The sequence below is a fragment of the Mangifera indica genome, unplaced genomic scaffold (genome assembly GCF_011075055.1).
Source record: "Mangifera indica cultivar Alphonso unplaced genomic scaffold, CATAS_Mindica_2.1 Un_0030, whole genome shotgun sequence".
Lineage (NCBI taxonomy): Eukaryota > Viridiplantae > Streptophyta > Magnoliopsida > Sapindales > Anacardiaceae > Mangifera > Mangifera indica.
The window spans coordinates 221,323-236,909 of record NW_025401122.1 but is presented as its reverse complement, the minus strand read 5'-3'; the positions used below and the strand labels follow the sequence as shown (position 1 = coordinate 236,909).

At 32.6% G+C, this 15,587-nt stretch overlaps 2 protein-coding genes and 1 long non-coding RNA gene across 11 annotated transcripts; all 3 read right to left on the bottom strand.

Moving 5' to 3' along the window:
• Positions 1–1,852: 1,852 nt before the first annotated feature.
• Positions 1,853–4,517, bottom strand: LOC123206256 (E3 ubiquitin-protein ligase AIRP2-like). 6 transcript variants are annotated; one of them, XM_044623412.1, is made up of 6 exons: positions 4,471–4,517; positions 4,208–4,281; positions 2,917–3,067; positions 2,722–2,815; positions 2,361–2,595; positions 1,853–2,277 (listed from the first exon to the last, which is right to left on the bottom strand). In XM_044623412.1, exons 2-6 carry the CDS (start codon positions 4,270–4,272, stop codon positions 2,067–2,069), a joined length of 756 nt encoding a protein of 251 aa, XP_044479347.1. In that variant the 5' UTR covers positions 4,273–4,281; positions 4,471–4,517; the 3' UTR covers positions 1,853–2,066. The 6 variants fall into 6 exon arrangements, with proteins under 6 accessions (XP_044479347.1, XP_044479346.1, XP_044479345.1 ...); XM_044623411.1 differs by lacking the exon at positions 4,471–4,517 and adding an exon at positions 4,372–4,470; XM_044623410.1 differs by lacking the exon at positions 4,471–4,517 and having other exon boundaries at positions 1,853–1,986; positions 2,071–2,277; positions 4,208–4,464.
• Positions 4,518–6,654: 2,137 nt separating this feature from the next.
• LOC123206281 lies at positions 6,655–9,452 on the bottom strand. Of its 2 annotated transcripts, XR_006499981.1 has the most exons (3): positions 9,426–9,452; positions 8,858–8,920; positions 6,655–8,561 (listed from the first exon to the last, which is right to left on the bottom strand). It is a non-coding gene; the product is annotated as an uncharacterized LOC123206281 (long non-coding RNA). The 2 variants fall into 2 exon arrangements; XR_006499980.1 differs by lacking the exon at positions 9,426–9,452 and having other exon boundaries at positions 8,858–9,002.
• Positions 9,453–10,815: 1,363 nt separating this feature from the next.
• LOC123206257 (protein root UVB sensitive 5-like) lies at positions 10,816–15,587 on the bottom strand. Of its 3 annotated transcripts, none has more exons than XM_044623417.1 (15): positions 15,370–15,587; positions 15,216–15,275; positions 14,481–14,632; positions 14,098–14,198; positions 13,612–13,670; positions 13,468–13,514; positions 13,313–13,391; positions 13,152–13,224; positions 12,680–12,769; positions 12,446–12,505; positions 12,208–12,321; positions 11,982–12,042; positions 11,789–11,907; positions 11,527–11,619; positions 10,816–11,443 (listed from the first exon to the last, which is right to left on the bottom strand). In XM_044623417.1, the coding sequence occupies exons 1-15, from the start codon at positions 15,519–15,521 to the stop codon at positions 11,219–11,221; spliced, it is 1,485 nt and encodes a 494-aa protein (XP_044479352.1). In that variant the 5' UTR covers positions 15,522–15,587; the 3' UTR covers positions 10,816–11,218. The 3 variants fall into 3 exon arrangements, with proteins under 3 accessions (XP_044479352.1, XP_044479353.1, XP_044479354.1); XM_044623418.1 differs by having other exon boundaries at positions 14,098–14,192; XM_044623419.1 differs by having other exon boundaries at positions 11,287–11,443; positions 11,809–11,907.

Genomic DNA, 15,587 nt, shown 5'->3' with positions numbered 1-15,587 from the left:
ATATTCGATTCAACATTTGCAGAGTGTCCACCTTCGAGGTGTCGTTGCATTTTATACTATGTATCTCATGGAGAAATTGGAAAATCGATCTCAAATCATCACTTACATTTAGAGGTGTCTATGGGCTGGGTCAGCCCGGCTTTGGTTCAGTCTATGGGGCCCATGGGTCAGATCAAATCAGGATTGAGCCTTACGTTTGCACAATAATGGTTTTTCGGGGCGGGCTGGCTTATGAAAATTTTAAGGCTCAAAACTTGACTTTATATATATAGAGGCTTGAGTGTTAATCAGACATCCTATTTAAACAAAGTAAAAAATTAATTCAAAATTTTCAATAAAAATTGTTTTTTAATTATTAAAATTGAGGACAGTACTTCAAATATTTTATTTATATTTTCTTGTTTGTGATAGAGAAATACCATAATTACATGATAAAAATATTATAATATAGTACAAAAAAAATTAATTTATATACTATATAATTATAAATATAAATAAAAAATATATATTATAGCAATTATTTACATAAATAATATTTAAATAGATTAAATTCATTTGACCTTAGATCTATTTATAATATTTTGTAATGATAAAAATAATATAAAAATAAAATTATAAATACAAAGAATTATTATTTACGAATTCAAACATTTTCTAAAAGTGAGTTGACGAAAGAAAATGAGATTAAGAATATAATAAAAAAATTGAGATTGAGAAATTTATAAATAAAATTGAAAAATTAAAAAGATTTAGATTGTTTATATAGAAAAAAATAATTTAAAAAAAGAATTGGGTCTAGCTTCAGCCATAAGCAGAAGCAACTATCATATAATTTTTTTTTATTTTTTAATATATTCAATAGTAATGGGTCCGCTATAGCCCACTTTGAAAAGTCTATGAATTGAACCCAACATGCTATAATATCTGATTGGGTCTCCATTTGGCCTGACTCAATTAACGTGTCTACTTATATAAAATTTAATAACATTTAGTTGTGGGTTCAACTGTCGTAAATAGGAGATCTAGTACCTCCACTTAGGGGTGAAGGTGTGCATTGAGTCAAACAAAGCTTGAAAAGGGAGGCTCGACCTGATTTACGTATCTACTTATATAGAGTTCAATACCATTTAGTTGTGGGATTAGATGTCCTAAATAAGAGATCTAGTAGCTCCATTTAGGGGTGGAGGTAGGGCTGGATTCGAACCGAGCTCTAGGTCGAGCCCGAAACAAGCTGGCCTTAGCCGAGCTTGAGCTACTCGTCAGATTTTCAAATTAAAATTTTTGATACAAAACGACGTCGTTTTGACCAATATATATTAAAACGATATCGTTTTGATAATGAAAAACGAGCCAAACCAAACTGAATTTGAGCTTAAAACGAGCCGACCTTAACCGAGCTCGAGCCCGAACTCGAGCTAGCTATATATGAACCGAACCGAGCTCGAACTCAATTCGGCTCAGCTCGAATCCAACCCTAGGTGGAGGGGTACATTGAGTCAAACAAAGCTTGAAAAGGGACCTACTTGAACTCAATTCGAATCTAAAAAGTTCAGTTTGAGTTGGCAATGAATTGTTGAATAATCGTTAGATAGAAAGAATAAGGTTGTTGGATATGAAGAAAAATTAAAAACACCAAAAGAAGATAAAAAATTGCTAAAAAAAGATGGATCAATTGACAACTTTTTGATTGCTCGATCAATTCGAGATGGTTTGATTCAAATTTAAGTTAGGGTTATCTTAACTCGAATTTGGGTTTGTTTGAACCAAACTTCGACCCAGAGCTGGCTCAGTCCACCCATATGTCCATTACATGGCACCAGAAAAGAATTGAAGCATACCAAAAGAGAAGATCTAGGTGAGACAAGAAATGCTCCCACGTTAAAATTTGACTATTATATAAAAAATCCAATGAATAAGCATGATCCAGAGGCATCAAATTGAAGCAAGCCAACAGCAATCAACAAATGTTGGCACTTTCTAAATCACCTGATAAAAGGAAATGGAATCATGAATTGCGTACAACCAACCAGATGTTATATACAATTTTTCCTTTGAAGAATAAGCCCTTACCGGTAGCAAGGATCATAAGAAACAAGAATTGGATCCGGAGTAATGAGCGGCAACTTATCGATGTACATAAAAAGTCGCTTCAAATTCTGCCTAGAGATGGAGGCCAAATCAACAATCTCATTCTTGCTTGTGTAGATCCACAGGTCACCTGAATCCACTCTCCTGAGACTGTCGCGGCAGAAAGGGCATGAATGAGACCGAGCCCGCCTAGACAACCAGTGAAAAATATAGTGAATTTCAGTATCGCGCAAGGGAAAGCGGCAAGCAAGCATAGATATCAAACGACTTACCAATTGCGGTAACACTTCATACACATTGAATGATTGCAAGCGGGCAAAACGATTTTAGTTTGTATCTCCATGCAAATACCACATTCTTCTTCTCTCTCTATATCAATTTCAGAGAACTTTCCCTTATACATCTCATCTTTCTTTCTGTACTTGGCTGCACAAATCTCTTTCTGTTTCTGGTCTTCGACATCAGTAATTCCTCTTTGAAGTTGTAATAAAGAGGGAAATATCACCCCTGTCCATAAAATTCAAACAGATTGCTAAACAATAAGAAATTTTGCCCCAGAATGAGAGTCCGGATAAAATCATAAGCAAGAATTTGGCTGAAATAGTTATTTGACATCCCCCGAAGTTTACTCACCATAGAATTCTCTAATACTAGCTTTCCTTTCATGAATAGAAATGGTAGTCTTCCCATCCACATATGCCTGCATAAGACCATTATTCATCACTCCCTTGAGAAAAAGGATTAATGTTAACTTCAACAATTACATATCCTAGAGGTCTGACAGGGAACTTTAGAATGTTACATTCACATTGAAGATACTGATATCACCTTATATATAAGTATTCTAAGCAAACCAAGTGCCCCAGCCAGGCGACAATCAGTCCACTGGACAAGAAAAAGAAAAGCATGAGCTGCCGAACTGTAGGATAATCTCATTTGAAGGCAGGCTCCATCATATTCTCTTGGGTAGTCAGAAGCCCTGTATCACGACAAATTTTGTACTAGTTAATCAGGTTCATCAGAGATTTAGTTACTCTCAGCTTTTCATCACCCAAATTAATCTCTATTTTATCTATGATGAATCTTGTCAATGCAACTCTCACCCTTATCGTTCGGGATATGAACAAATAATTGGAACAAAGTGAAAATTAATGCACTGAAATGGTATCTGGCGTTCAAAAATATTGAACAGGTGCAAGGGGAAAGCAATTCCTGATATTATTGCCTGGGATCAGGGAAGTTGGGCAGCTTACAACATACCAAATGTGCCAAATATGAATGCCAACTGATTGGCACTCAGAACAGGGCGGGCTCATAAAATCAAACTGCAGCTGGAGCTACATGAGCATAAGTAGACAAGCATTCTTCTGTCTATCTAGCCTTAAATCAATTTTAACTTCCAAAATAGGAACTAACAGACTAACAGACATAACCACAAGACAAACTGCAGTAATCTTGTTGTTGGAAGGTTTCTCTACATCCTTTTTAGCAATTACCATCAACCTGATTGAAAAATATTGAAAAAAAATATGCATTTTCTCAAATAGATGCTTCGAGGAATAGTCAACAAAATCATAAAATTCGAGCTTCAAAAAGTACTTGTACAGCTACAGGGTCAAAAAAAAAATATGGAAATCACAAAGTAACATTTAAGCCAAATAGAATATGTTGATCTGATCAATTCCCTGAAACAAAAACAAGCTTCTACCACTCCACACTACAACCAACAGAGCCAGTTCTGTAGATGTGAATGCGCATGAAAAGAAAAAGCAAACAGTCTAAAAAAGAGGAAAATAAACAAATCAATCAAAAGCAGCTAAAAATATGATTGAACTGGCCAGTGAATATAATTCTACAGCACAGGTGAATACCCGGATGCTTAAAAAGCAAAATAATGAAGAAACTAAAAAAAAGGAAAAATTAAAAAAGAAAAGAAAAACCCCACATATCCGATCAAACCCCACCCGGGAAAAACTTTAATCTAGAAACAAAATCAGTATTTCCCTCACAACGCAGTAGAATTCTGGTAATTTCAGATGAAGAAAAACACAGAATTGTGTAATACCAGCATATTCTGCCGAAAATAAATCACTCCAAAAATAAAGAGAGAGATCTTTACAGGGTATTGGCAAATTGAATATCAGCTTCAAGAGCCTTGAGTGAGTCCTTAAACGACTTCCTCATCTCTTTCCCCTGACAAATTCCCATCAAACCAAAAACCAATTTCAACAATAAAAATCCATTACAATTCCACCTCAAACAAACAAAAAAAAAAAACCCAACTCTTCAATTCATATTCTCTCAAAGCCAGAATCTTATGCTTATGAAATACTTTCTGTTCCCACTTCGGAAAAAATAAAAATAAAATAAAAAAGTGGTTACATGAAGAAGAGCTTCTTGGGTTTTCACTTAGAGCACACGTTATAGTAGTATAGTACTAGTCTAGTAGTATCTTTCTCTGTTCAGTAAATAACATTGTCCCATCCAAGGTTTGGCCTTAAAACTTTTTACACCCCCAATTGACATAATCACACTTTTCCACCCAAAATCAAGCGTAAATAATTTGTTCACCCAAAGTTTGGCCTTAAAACATTTTTACACTCCTAGTTGGCATAATAACACTTTCCAACCCAAAATTAAGCATAAATAACATTTTTCCACTTAAAATTAAATTTTGTTAATAAAATAAAAATATTAGGAATTAAATTTATCATTTTATTCATACTATTTTATTTTCAAAATTATCATATAACTATATATTAACAAAAATTAAAAATAACATTTTAAATATCTAAATTATATATGAGATACACCTTATTTTTATTTCTCTTCACCTTCAACTCTTCTTTCTTTCTTTTTATAGATAAGAGTGCTTTTGTTATTTAATTGTATATCAAGTATAAATTATAATTTTTAAAAATATTAACATCTTGTTAAAATTTTAGAGGTTACTCAAAATTCAAAGAAAGTTTGAGGTCTTTTAGAAATTTTTGAAATATGCCTACTCCTAGTAGTTTAAAAAATGGCAATTACACTCCTAAAAGAATCGAACATAATATGATTAATTATAGGTGCAAATGAATGTTACAAACCTATAATATTTTCAAAATAATAGGGTTTTGAAAAGCTTTCAGAAATTAATTTGTGAGTTTTTAAAATTTTTAAATGTTAAATTATTATATTTAAAATGTTTAGGTATGACGGAAGTTGCTATTTTTTTTTAAATAATGGATGACGAAAATACTATTTTGCCCTTACGAGTTATGTCATCAATTAAAAAAAAAAAAAGGTTATTATGTCAACTAAGGGTGGACAGCTCTTAGGCCAAACCTTGGGTGGAAAATACAATCTACTCTTCTCTGGATAAAGAAAACGTCCACTTGAACCCTACAAGTACAACAATGGCAACTAACTTTTCTTGCATTCAATTACTTGAAAGCCCTTCTTTCATGCTCATTGGCCCACCGGTTCGTTGTACGGAGATTCGGTGCCCCAGCCAATGAGATTAAATTATAGATATTATTATTTAAAATTTGTTGATCATGAGGACACGTGGCACACATGCCTGGTTTTGATCTCACGTCGGCCGTCCGATTCTTGTAGATTGTTTATGAAGCTTCGAGCGCGACATGTTTTAATTGGTAGGAATATCGGACCCCACAAGTGGGAGCCAGATGGCATTATATAAATTCAGACAGCAGAACCTTGTAATTAAGTATCTAATTATAATTAGAAAAACCAAATTTCAATTAAAAAAAAAAAGACTTGTTTCAAATAAAGTATAGTAAAATCTCAAAGTTTTATTTTTTAAATTTGAAAAATCTAAATACTTATTCATAAAGACAATTTTTGTTAAAAATATTAGTTAAGATTAAGGATAAAATTATTATTTAACAAAAAATTTAAAAACTAAACTTTTATCACATTTTCCCTCTCAATTTGAAAATCTCGTAATTTTTTTTCTAAAATTTTCTTCAAAGTTTAAAAAGTGATAATTTTTCTCTAAGGTTTTTTTTTTTCCTTTTTCTCCTACGACGATCAACCGTCTTCGGCCTTTGCCATCCTCCCTCTTGTCTTATCTCTTTCTCTCAGTCTCTCTCCCTTTCCTCTCCAACCATGGATTAATAAAAATCGTTTGAAAATCTAGACAAAAAACATTATTTGCAAATCCAAACGAAAAAACCATCACATGAGTTCTAGTTAATGTCATAAAGAGATAGATGATAGTTCATTACTTTAAATAGAAAATCATAAAAATTAATTATTCATTAAAAAATTTGAAAATTATATCTCTTCAATTAAAAAAGACAATAGTATAATAATGAAACTATGTACATCCAATTTTCATAACTTAATTGGATTTCAGATGATATATTATTATATGATTATATGATTTTAAATTAAAAATAAATTAACATCTAATCATATGATAACACATAATCAAAATACTTAATTAAGTATTTAAAACTTGAATACACATAGTATTGCTCATAGTTTAATACCTTTGGCGAAGAAATTCCAACAGTGTGACAAATATTTAGACAAATAATTAATTGGAAAGTCAGGTTGAGAAGGTAAAACTCATACTAATTGAAAATGATTAGACAATGACATATGAACCTCTAATTAAGGATTCCAGAAAATGAAGTATCCTCCTAACCAACTACAATACTAGTAGTGGGAGAAGCAACCATTTGCTTACAGGATTTCACTTCTACTTATAAAAGCTAAAGCCACACACAACACAACACTGCAATTTAATACCTGATTGTGCCCATTGCCACTAGAGATTCAGCCTTCCTCATCTTCTTTCTTGCACAGTTGAATTTGATGCCAACAGTAGAAACAGATTTGTGAATTGGTTCCATGTACAAGTATAGTAAGAGACCTTGAAAATCATGACAAGAAAATTTTTCCCAAGTATATAACAGAGCTGCATCTCCAATAACTCCTTGTTTTCCCAGAAATTCATCATTGCTTTTACCTGGATTTTTTATACTCTGTTGTAAATGGTCTTGGTGCTGATAAAGTTCTGTAGATAAATTCTTTAGGTAAATGTCTAAAACTGCTACCCACAACTCAGATGTGTCTTCCTTGAAGACTACTGCAACATTAACCTTCAGAAATCTAAATGCTAATTAAACCCTTCCAGATATCAAATTCACTTCAACAATAAGCTCCTAGCAAGTTTTCCTTCCAAGTTGCTTCCTGAAGTTGGTAGGTTCTTGGACTTCTTTTCAATCAAATGATAAAAGACTTTGACAGATATATATTGTCAAAGTTTCATTCACCATTGCGTCTCTGCCTTCATTGGAAATATTGCAGTGCCTCTAAAGAGTCAGCTTCTCCAAAATCAGGCTACAGTGATTCTGCAAAGATTAATTCAATATAGGCTAAATGCCATAACATGAAATTACAAATTCCAGGCTCACCACTGGTCCATACAAGTAGATCAGGATGGGGAAATTCAGTACAGTCTAGTTCCAGTTCCTGTTCAATTAATGACTCATTTAACATCATTAGGTTCAATGATAACATCATTGTTCAATTAATGTTCAAACCGCCCACTATAGCTAACTGCAACAATAAGTTGGAATTGGGTATTGTTCTTAGTACTCTTATCCATATTGATTATTAATTTCTTCCAAGGACTTTTGGGCTTAGAGATATCTCCAATCAAAGATATTTGAATGTTCTCCTTCACAGAAGCCAACAAAAACATTTAGAATCATGTATTCTCCCTATAACCCTTATCTTAAAGGCAGCCAAAAACTCAATAATGGAAGATACCTTCGCTAGCACCTTTTTTAGGACAAAATAATTGAAAGGTGGTGCTGCTGCCAAAAATTATAAAATAATCATAAGGAACAATCATGAATTTTGAAACATTCATGCAGAAGCCTCCCATCTCCAGTAAAGTGACAGCCCCAGAGCACAGTACCAAGTGATCTCCCATTAAAGAGAAAGCCTAAGCCTGAGAAACACACCAGGAGATTTCTTTTCCCTCTTGATAAAAAATAAGCTCACAGCTATTCCATATTTCAACTCAAGACCAATAAAAAATAGCAATAAAATTTAAGGATTTACATAGTTTGCACTAAGAATTCCAAGTATACCATACATTGACAGATGATTTAGTAACATGGTTAAAATAATGATATGAATCAAAGCTGATGGCCCATATTATAATCTAAACCAACTTTATTGCAACACCATAACAAACACCATTTACTCACTTTTAAATCTTAAAACAATACTCACGTGGCCGAATGACTATGTCCCACCAAATGATATATCCCACCCTTTAAGTTTGAAAAGTCCATTTCTCCACTTGTTCGTCAATTCTGATAGTGTAAACCATTACATGGAAGGGCAGGAAAGTCATATTCCCGAAAACCCTAAAAAAAACAAAAACGCCACACCACCAACCTTTCCCAAATTGTCTGCAACATCCAGTTGACTCTTTGCCAAATCTGCAGCATATTTTCAAATAAAAATCAATCATACCATACTTCTGACAGATGATTCAGTAACATAGTTAATATAGTGATATGAATCAAAGAAGATGGCCAAATTATAATGTAAAATCTACCGGCAGAATCTTCATTTGCATAAATTTAAGCTTCTTGTGAAAGGAGCAAATTAATTACAAATTCTAGCCTAATGCCACCCAAATTCCCAATATTTCTAGCAGACAGATCTTGGCATTTAATTTCATATCGAAGGATTTGAATATAAATAATCATGACATTAATTTCATAAAGTTTACCTCAAAAAGCTCTCCATTTCGTCCTTCACTTCCCCTCAAGCTCATCAAAACTTCAACTTCCACCTGTAAAAGATGCAGAGAATATAAAATTAAATGAATTTTATTTCAAAAGAGATATTAATTTAAAATTGAAAAAAGAAACAAAGATTAACAAATGGGTCAAAAGTGTTAAGAAAAAAAACTGCCATTGGGACGAAACCAATTATCAGTCGAGAAAGCAAAAACATTAAGATCACGAATTCCCCATTCGCAACATAGTTCAATAAGCGTTTTAAGGGACCCCACAGGTGGGTTCCCCATGCGGGTCGGTTCCATCCATGATCACTGCCACGTGTCTCGGCCTACATTCTCTCCGTAGGTCCGGAGGCAACAAAATCATTCTTTAACGGAGGTTCATATTCATTAATAGATTTCACTTCTTCTTCCTCGGGGACGAGTAAGTATTGATGCTGTTGTTGTGAAGTCGATCTCATCTCTAGGTTTTGCAGGTGCCGGAGTGGAGGAAGAGAGAAAGACGAGAAATGCAGAGAGGAGAAAACATAAAACCATGGTTAGAGTTCTACTTAACTGCATTTTCAAATGTTGCTTGACTCTTGCTAGTTGAAATTATGTATGGTATGATATATAAAAAATTCAATTATTCATATTATAATTTTTAAAATATAAAATAATAAAAAGATTTAGTTAATATATTATCAATTTAAATAATATCATATACACTCGTGAAAAGATATTTGATTTAAATAATATTTTATTATCAAAAATTAAAATATTAATTTGAAAATAGGTTATTTATAAGAATGATTGGATATAAATTTATTATTTTAATAAAATTTATATATATTAATAATTATTATATTTGATATTAGGAGATAATATTATATATTATTATATTTATTATATAAAAGGTTATTGGAAATAAAAGATATTTTTTATATTATTTAATTTTTTAATTAAAAATTAAAGATAATTTTGTTATAATAATTTAACACGTGAGGATAAAAAAGTAATAATAATTAAAATTATTATAATAATATTTTAATATTTTAGAGGAAGGTAATAATCAGATTAAGTTTTATATTATCTGTCACATTATTATTGATAATGAAAAATTACTAGAATTTTTCATTACTTTATAAACCAAACAACATAATGAAAGTAATAAAAAATAGATTAATACGATAATCTTTAAATCTCTCAATCAAATAGACTTTAAAAATTTAAAATTTTTCATACATACCTCTATCAAATTATCATTTTATTTAAAGAATATATCAATTTGTATCGATAATATGTATTATATCATAAAATATGTATCGTATTGTACTATAGAATACATATAATATTATACTGTTAATTCATACAAATACTATTAAATGTTATAAGATGACATTAACTTAGAAAATTATATTATATAGTAGTCATATCAAACACTTTTATTGAATATTATAAAATGATATTAGTATAGATAGCGATGATGATCATATCATTACAATATTGATATGGATTAACGTTATCAATTTGAAAATTATTATAAATACCCTTAAAATTTTAAAATTTTTCACATACACTTTATCACATCTTCATTTTATCTAAAAAATATATCGATTTATATCAATAACATATATCATATCCTAAAATATATTCATTTTATCGTATTAGTTAAATGAGCAATACTATATGTACCCATTTTGGGTACACAAATGTATATATACTCATATGTGTCATTATATGATTGGTTATTGTTTTATTCTTAATTCAAAATCATCAATCACATAATGACACATATAAATATGTACACATTTATGTATCCAAAGTGGATACACATAGTTTCATTGTAGTTAAATACACCTTATAGTACATTTCATTTTACACTTATATTATATCATATTATAAAATACATATTATATATTATAAAAGACTGATAACTAGCCAAGAAAGAACGCTCGTTTCATCAGTTGTGTTCAACATTAAACGGCCTTGTTCCATAAATCGTTCATAATTTTGGTAAGTTGGACACAAAACTCAATAATGAAAGTTGAAACGCCAGTTCAACTTACATTTCAGGTGGCTTTTTAAGCATATGATTTCTATACTATGAAAAAGAACAAATTTAACAACCCGAAATTTTGATGCATTCATGTTCACTGAATCTCATCATCTGAAGCTCGATTAGAGGTGTTACTCGATCCAAAACAATGAGATGGAATTTCAGTCGAAGTTTCGTTTCATTCGTCAGAAGACTTAGCTTCATTGTATAGGGGCGAAACTAGGAAGTATAGTTTGGTTGGCAGCAGGAAACCTGCAGGCAGGCATGCACTCAGGATAAATACAAATCCGATTCTCTGATTATTTCGATCATTAACTTGACTCATCAATGGAGATTTCTGTGGGGACTTTCAGATTTATTTGACGAGTATCCCATCCGGCTTTCTCCAACCGATGTATAAAATTGTCAAACCTTTCTTCCATCTCCGATAAGCTCTGTGAAAGCTGGTCAAAGAGATTATCTGAGCTTTCAAACTTTTCATATAGCCAATATGTCTGCCACACACTTCGCAAAACTGACATGCTAGTAGCCTCCACCTGCAGGGAAAATTCTAAATTTACTTAAGAATAAATAACCGTGTTAAGTGCAGCAACAAGTTCCAGTTCAAGCATGTTTGTACCTTGAATGATATAAAGACCTCGAAATCTCTTGCCAGTTGGTTCACAATTAAAATATATTTCTCCTTTGAATATATTCTCAAAAGTGTCTTCAACTGTTACATAGAAAAGAAACAAACAATTGTGACTACTTCAAGTTAACAAGAGATTAAGATTTGATTCTGTGAATGTTACAGGTATTGAGTACAAGAATTAAGAGCAATACTATATATATAAACAAACTGATATATCATTATGTGATTAAGTGAAGTTTTGAGAAAATACCTTAAAAACAGATTTCTCACCACTAATCATCTCCTCCAAGGGCACACCAAAAATAATTCGTGGCTTCATGAACTTTTCCCATAATAATATATTTTCTTCCTTGTTACAATCATCAAAACCTGAAATGAAATATTCAACATCTGTCACACTCTGTCACAACAAATTTCAAAATGAACAAGAATATCAATTTCACCTGGAACAGTCGAGTATGAAACATGCGATTTTACCAGTATACGAGCGCGCTTAAGATTTATCTGTCAGATTGTAAAACAATAAAAAAATAAAACAATTTGTAGAACAATATTTTGAGGTAGGAAACGGGAAAAAAAAATCTGTCAGCTGTCTTGACAGAGTGGTTCTCCAACTTAAGCATCAATTCGTATTTCAGGAAAAGGGAACTTAACATATAACATTCTTACAGAGTTAAATTGTAGAACTGAAAGTGACTGATAACGTAACCAAAGGTGCAGAAGTCGCATGCTCAACCATGTCAATGCCAAAACTGGATATGATCTTACAAGCTCGGGTGTATCCTGCATTGATGATTTTACATTTAAAATTTCATATGTAAACCAAGAGTACAGTCTCTATTAAATGAAATCGAGCATGAGAAATACAGGAAAACCATCTCTGTGACTGGGAGGCTATATGACATACCAGGATCAGTATGCCCAAAGCAAGGCCAAGCAGCTGAGCAGATACTTCCCAAACTTCCTCCTGAAACATGCCCAATATGCATCCAGATTTTATTAAAATTGAAAAGAAATTTTGCTACATATTTATGCCAAAATATATGAGAATGAGAAATAGTTCATTAAATAAAAATTTAAATTAGATTAATTAGTAAGAAACACAAGAAGTGTGAAGTAGATACATATAACAAAGTAATACCTTTGCTGCTACCTCCCCCAGATTTCCTGCAATTGCAAAATGGTTTTGAATCACACGGAATGAAGGATCTTTCAGTCCTCTCGCTACAGCCTGTTTAAATTTTCAATCATGATCAAAGTAATAGAATATGCAAACATCTCAGAAATTGGTAATTGAAACCTTGATTTGGTCTTGGACAAAACCAAAGATGAGAACTGGAGACAGCTAGAAAAAGGAAGATTCTAAAATGTTGGCACATACACTATTCCATGTCCCTGATAAGAATGTTGAGGATATAGGAATGGTATATTTCTGCCCAACGCATATTGCAGTAGTGGAACCGTATGTTCTTGAGGGAAAGATCCTCATAATTTATTAGTGCATGATGGAGTAAAGCGTATGTAGTATGTAGATAACAGGGCACATGACAATAGTTGTAAATTTTAACACATCAATATAAACAGTACAAATAAAGCCATTCTTGGCAGAATACCTTGGCAAGATTCCCAAGAGATGCCAAAGGCAGGAAATATGCAGGATAAACTTGAGTAGTTAGATCAAATATGCTGCATGATGGATAAAAATTTCATTTCAGATTGTTTCAAATTAAAGCAACTTCTCTTGGTTGGAATAAGGAAAGCTTGTCACACAGACCTTCCTGCACTGCCAATGAAATCTGCATACATACGCCATTGTTTTGGGTCGTCATCAAAAAGATTTCCAAAGCGCCCACCTGAAAAATGGCAACAATTAGTAATAAGATTCAACACAACTTCTCATTCTTTTAGCTCATTTCACAATGACCGTACCAATGAATAAGCGGCCAACAGCTCCAATGCCATCCTTGGAGACCCATCTACAGAGTCAATCATAAAACTAAAAACTTACGGGTTAATCCAATATAAAACTAGATATCCAACATGATTTTATACATTAAAGAAATTGGAAGCTACTTGATAGTGGCAGCAGAAATCGCAGTAGTAGTTCCAGAGAAAGAATCAATGCCTACAGCCTGAAGCATAGTAGTAATTATCATCACGACAATTCTTTTCAGAACCATTAAGTGGAATGCACCTAAAAATTTAGAAGGACCCGCAGAACAACTCATAAAAGGGAAATTTGCAATGCGATGGGTGTTACACTAGCTCAGATAGATAAATCAACTATGTCAACAAGATAAAGCAGGCAAAACATGACCTACATAAAACAGTAACAGTAATACCTCCTCCCTACAATTATGTACACCTAATCAATAACCAGTACTAAATAATATCCTGATCCTGAGCTGTATAAAAATAATTTCATCAAAACAAAAGAGCAAGAAGATCTTCCACAGTTCTCACTTCTCAACGAATTGACCAAATTAACAGTATAAAGTATCTAGATTTCTAATGCGCATACCGAAACAAGGTCAATGGCATGAGGTTAAATCAACATGCCTTTAGGAGACTTGATGTGACTAATGCTTGACAGATCCAAGCAGTAACATTGGTAGGAAACTGTAGCAGCATGTACTGAAGGTAATCATGTGAAACTGTTTCTGCATTGGAAGGGAAGAAGGTCAGAAAGTAGAGCTGCATAGAGCTAAACTAACCATATCAACTATCAAGACTGTTATTTTGTGCTCTCATAAAATAATCAAATTATTTGGCACCTTGATTACTACAAACCGAACCCTAGACCTGGTTCCAGCCTATAAAAAGTATACACAATTTTGCAGTTATAGACAATATCATTATCTGAAAAACGAAAAAAGTGGTTTAAAATATTAATGTGCAAAGCCAAGAACAGAAGAGAAAAATTGAAAATCGATGTTAGTCACCTGGGAAGCCTGCAGGTAAAATGAAATCCTTAACAACATTCGGAAGGAAGGACAAAGTTGTGTCAGAGAAATGTGAGCCTTGCAATCGATTATCAACAGAATCATGTTTCACAAGCAAGGTTTGCACTTTACATTCATCGTCTAAGATGAACCTGTTCATAAATGATCAAGAAACGTCTCAAATCCTATCCCTGGTTCATTCAATAAGTTTACAAACTATAAATCACAAATTCCCTGAGTAATTGTTAGGAATCCCACATCAGTTAGGAATTTAGTTGGGTGAGGGTATAAATTAAAAAAAAAAAACTCTTTTCCGGTTCATGTAGTTCTCTAACTTTGCCCACCCTTAGAGGTCCAGTAAAGGGGAGGTTCCTAAACTGAGGTTTAAACTTACCTTGATTATTACAGGAGATGAATTAAAATCTGGCCAATTAACATACCCTATTGACGATTCTTTATATCCAGCATTCCGCAATTATTTTAAAAAAGCCAACTCCAACTCCCGCTGAAGGAATCCACTAAACTAAAATTTTTTAAACTCCCATAAACTCTCTCTATAAAATTTAGAAAATTCTTCTAGCCCGAAATCCCGGCGTAAATTAAAAAATAAAATAAAATCATACACTTATAACACTACATTTAAAAGCAACGTAGAAAGTTACATATCAAAGAGTATTTCAATTTTTGATGAAGATGGGGAAGTACAAATAAGTAAGGTTTGAATAAAGTACCCACCTTTTGGCAGTCCCATTGCCATATCTCTCCACCAAAATCATGTGCGATTGGTCTTGAATTCTGTAATTAATCAACGCTTTAAGAAAAATGAAATCACTATCAACAATTCAATCATCAGAAACTGAAAACAGGATGATTAAAAAGGAAGTGATACCTCCCCAAGTCAGCCTCTTCTTGTTCTGGAATATTGGGCTGAGAGAAAGAAGAAAGAATTTGAAGATGGCATGCTCTTGCTCTCTTTCTATTACTATTTTTCGAAGACTCCAAAGCTCTTGCAGGGATTGAGAGTCGGAGGGCGTAAGACATTTTATGCGAGACAAAAACCAAAGAGAGCAAAGCAAGGTGGGTTCCTTTTCTAGACTGCCAGTTTAT

Bases quoted from the DNA above. Each gene is read 5' to 3' on its own strand.
- LOC123206256 (XM_044623410.1), bottom strand. From the start codon at position 4,296: ATGGGAATTTGTCAGGGGAAAGAGATGAGGAAGTCGTTTAAGGACTCA. The intron at 3,068-4,207 runs GTAAAGATCTCT...GTCGTGATACAG, and splicing joins ATTCAATTTGCCAATACCCT to GGCTTCTGACTACCCAAGAG. The intron at 2,278-2,360 runs GTAAGTCGTTTG...CTGGTTGTCTAG, and splicing joins ATGAAGTGTTACCGCAATTG to GCGGGCTCGGTCTCATTCAT.
- LOC123206257 (XM_044623417.1), bottom strand. From the start codon at position 15,521: ATGTCTTACGCCCTCCGACTCTCAATCCCTGCAAGAGCTTTGGAGTCT. The intron at 13,225-13,312 runs GTCTGTGTGACA...TCCATCATGCAG, and splicing joins TTCATTGGCAGTGCAGGAAG to CATATTTGATCTAACTACTC. The intron at 11,620-11,788 runs GTATTTTCTCAA...TCTATGTAACAG, and splicing joins GTGAGAAATCTGTTTTTAAG to TTGAAGACACTTTTGAGAAT.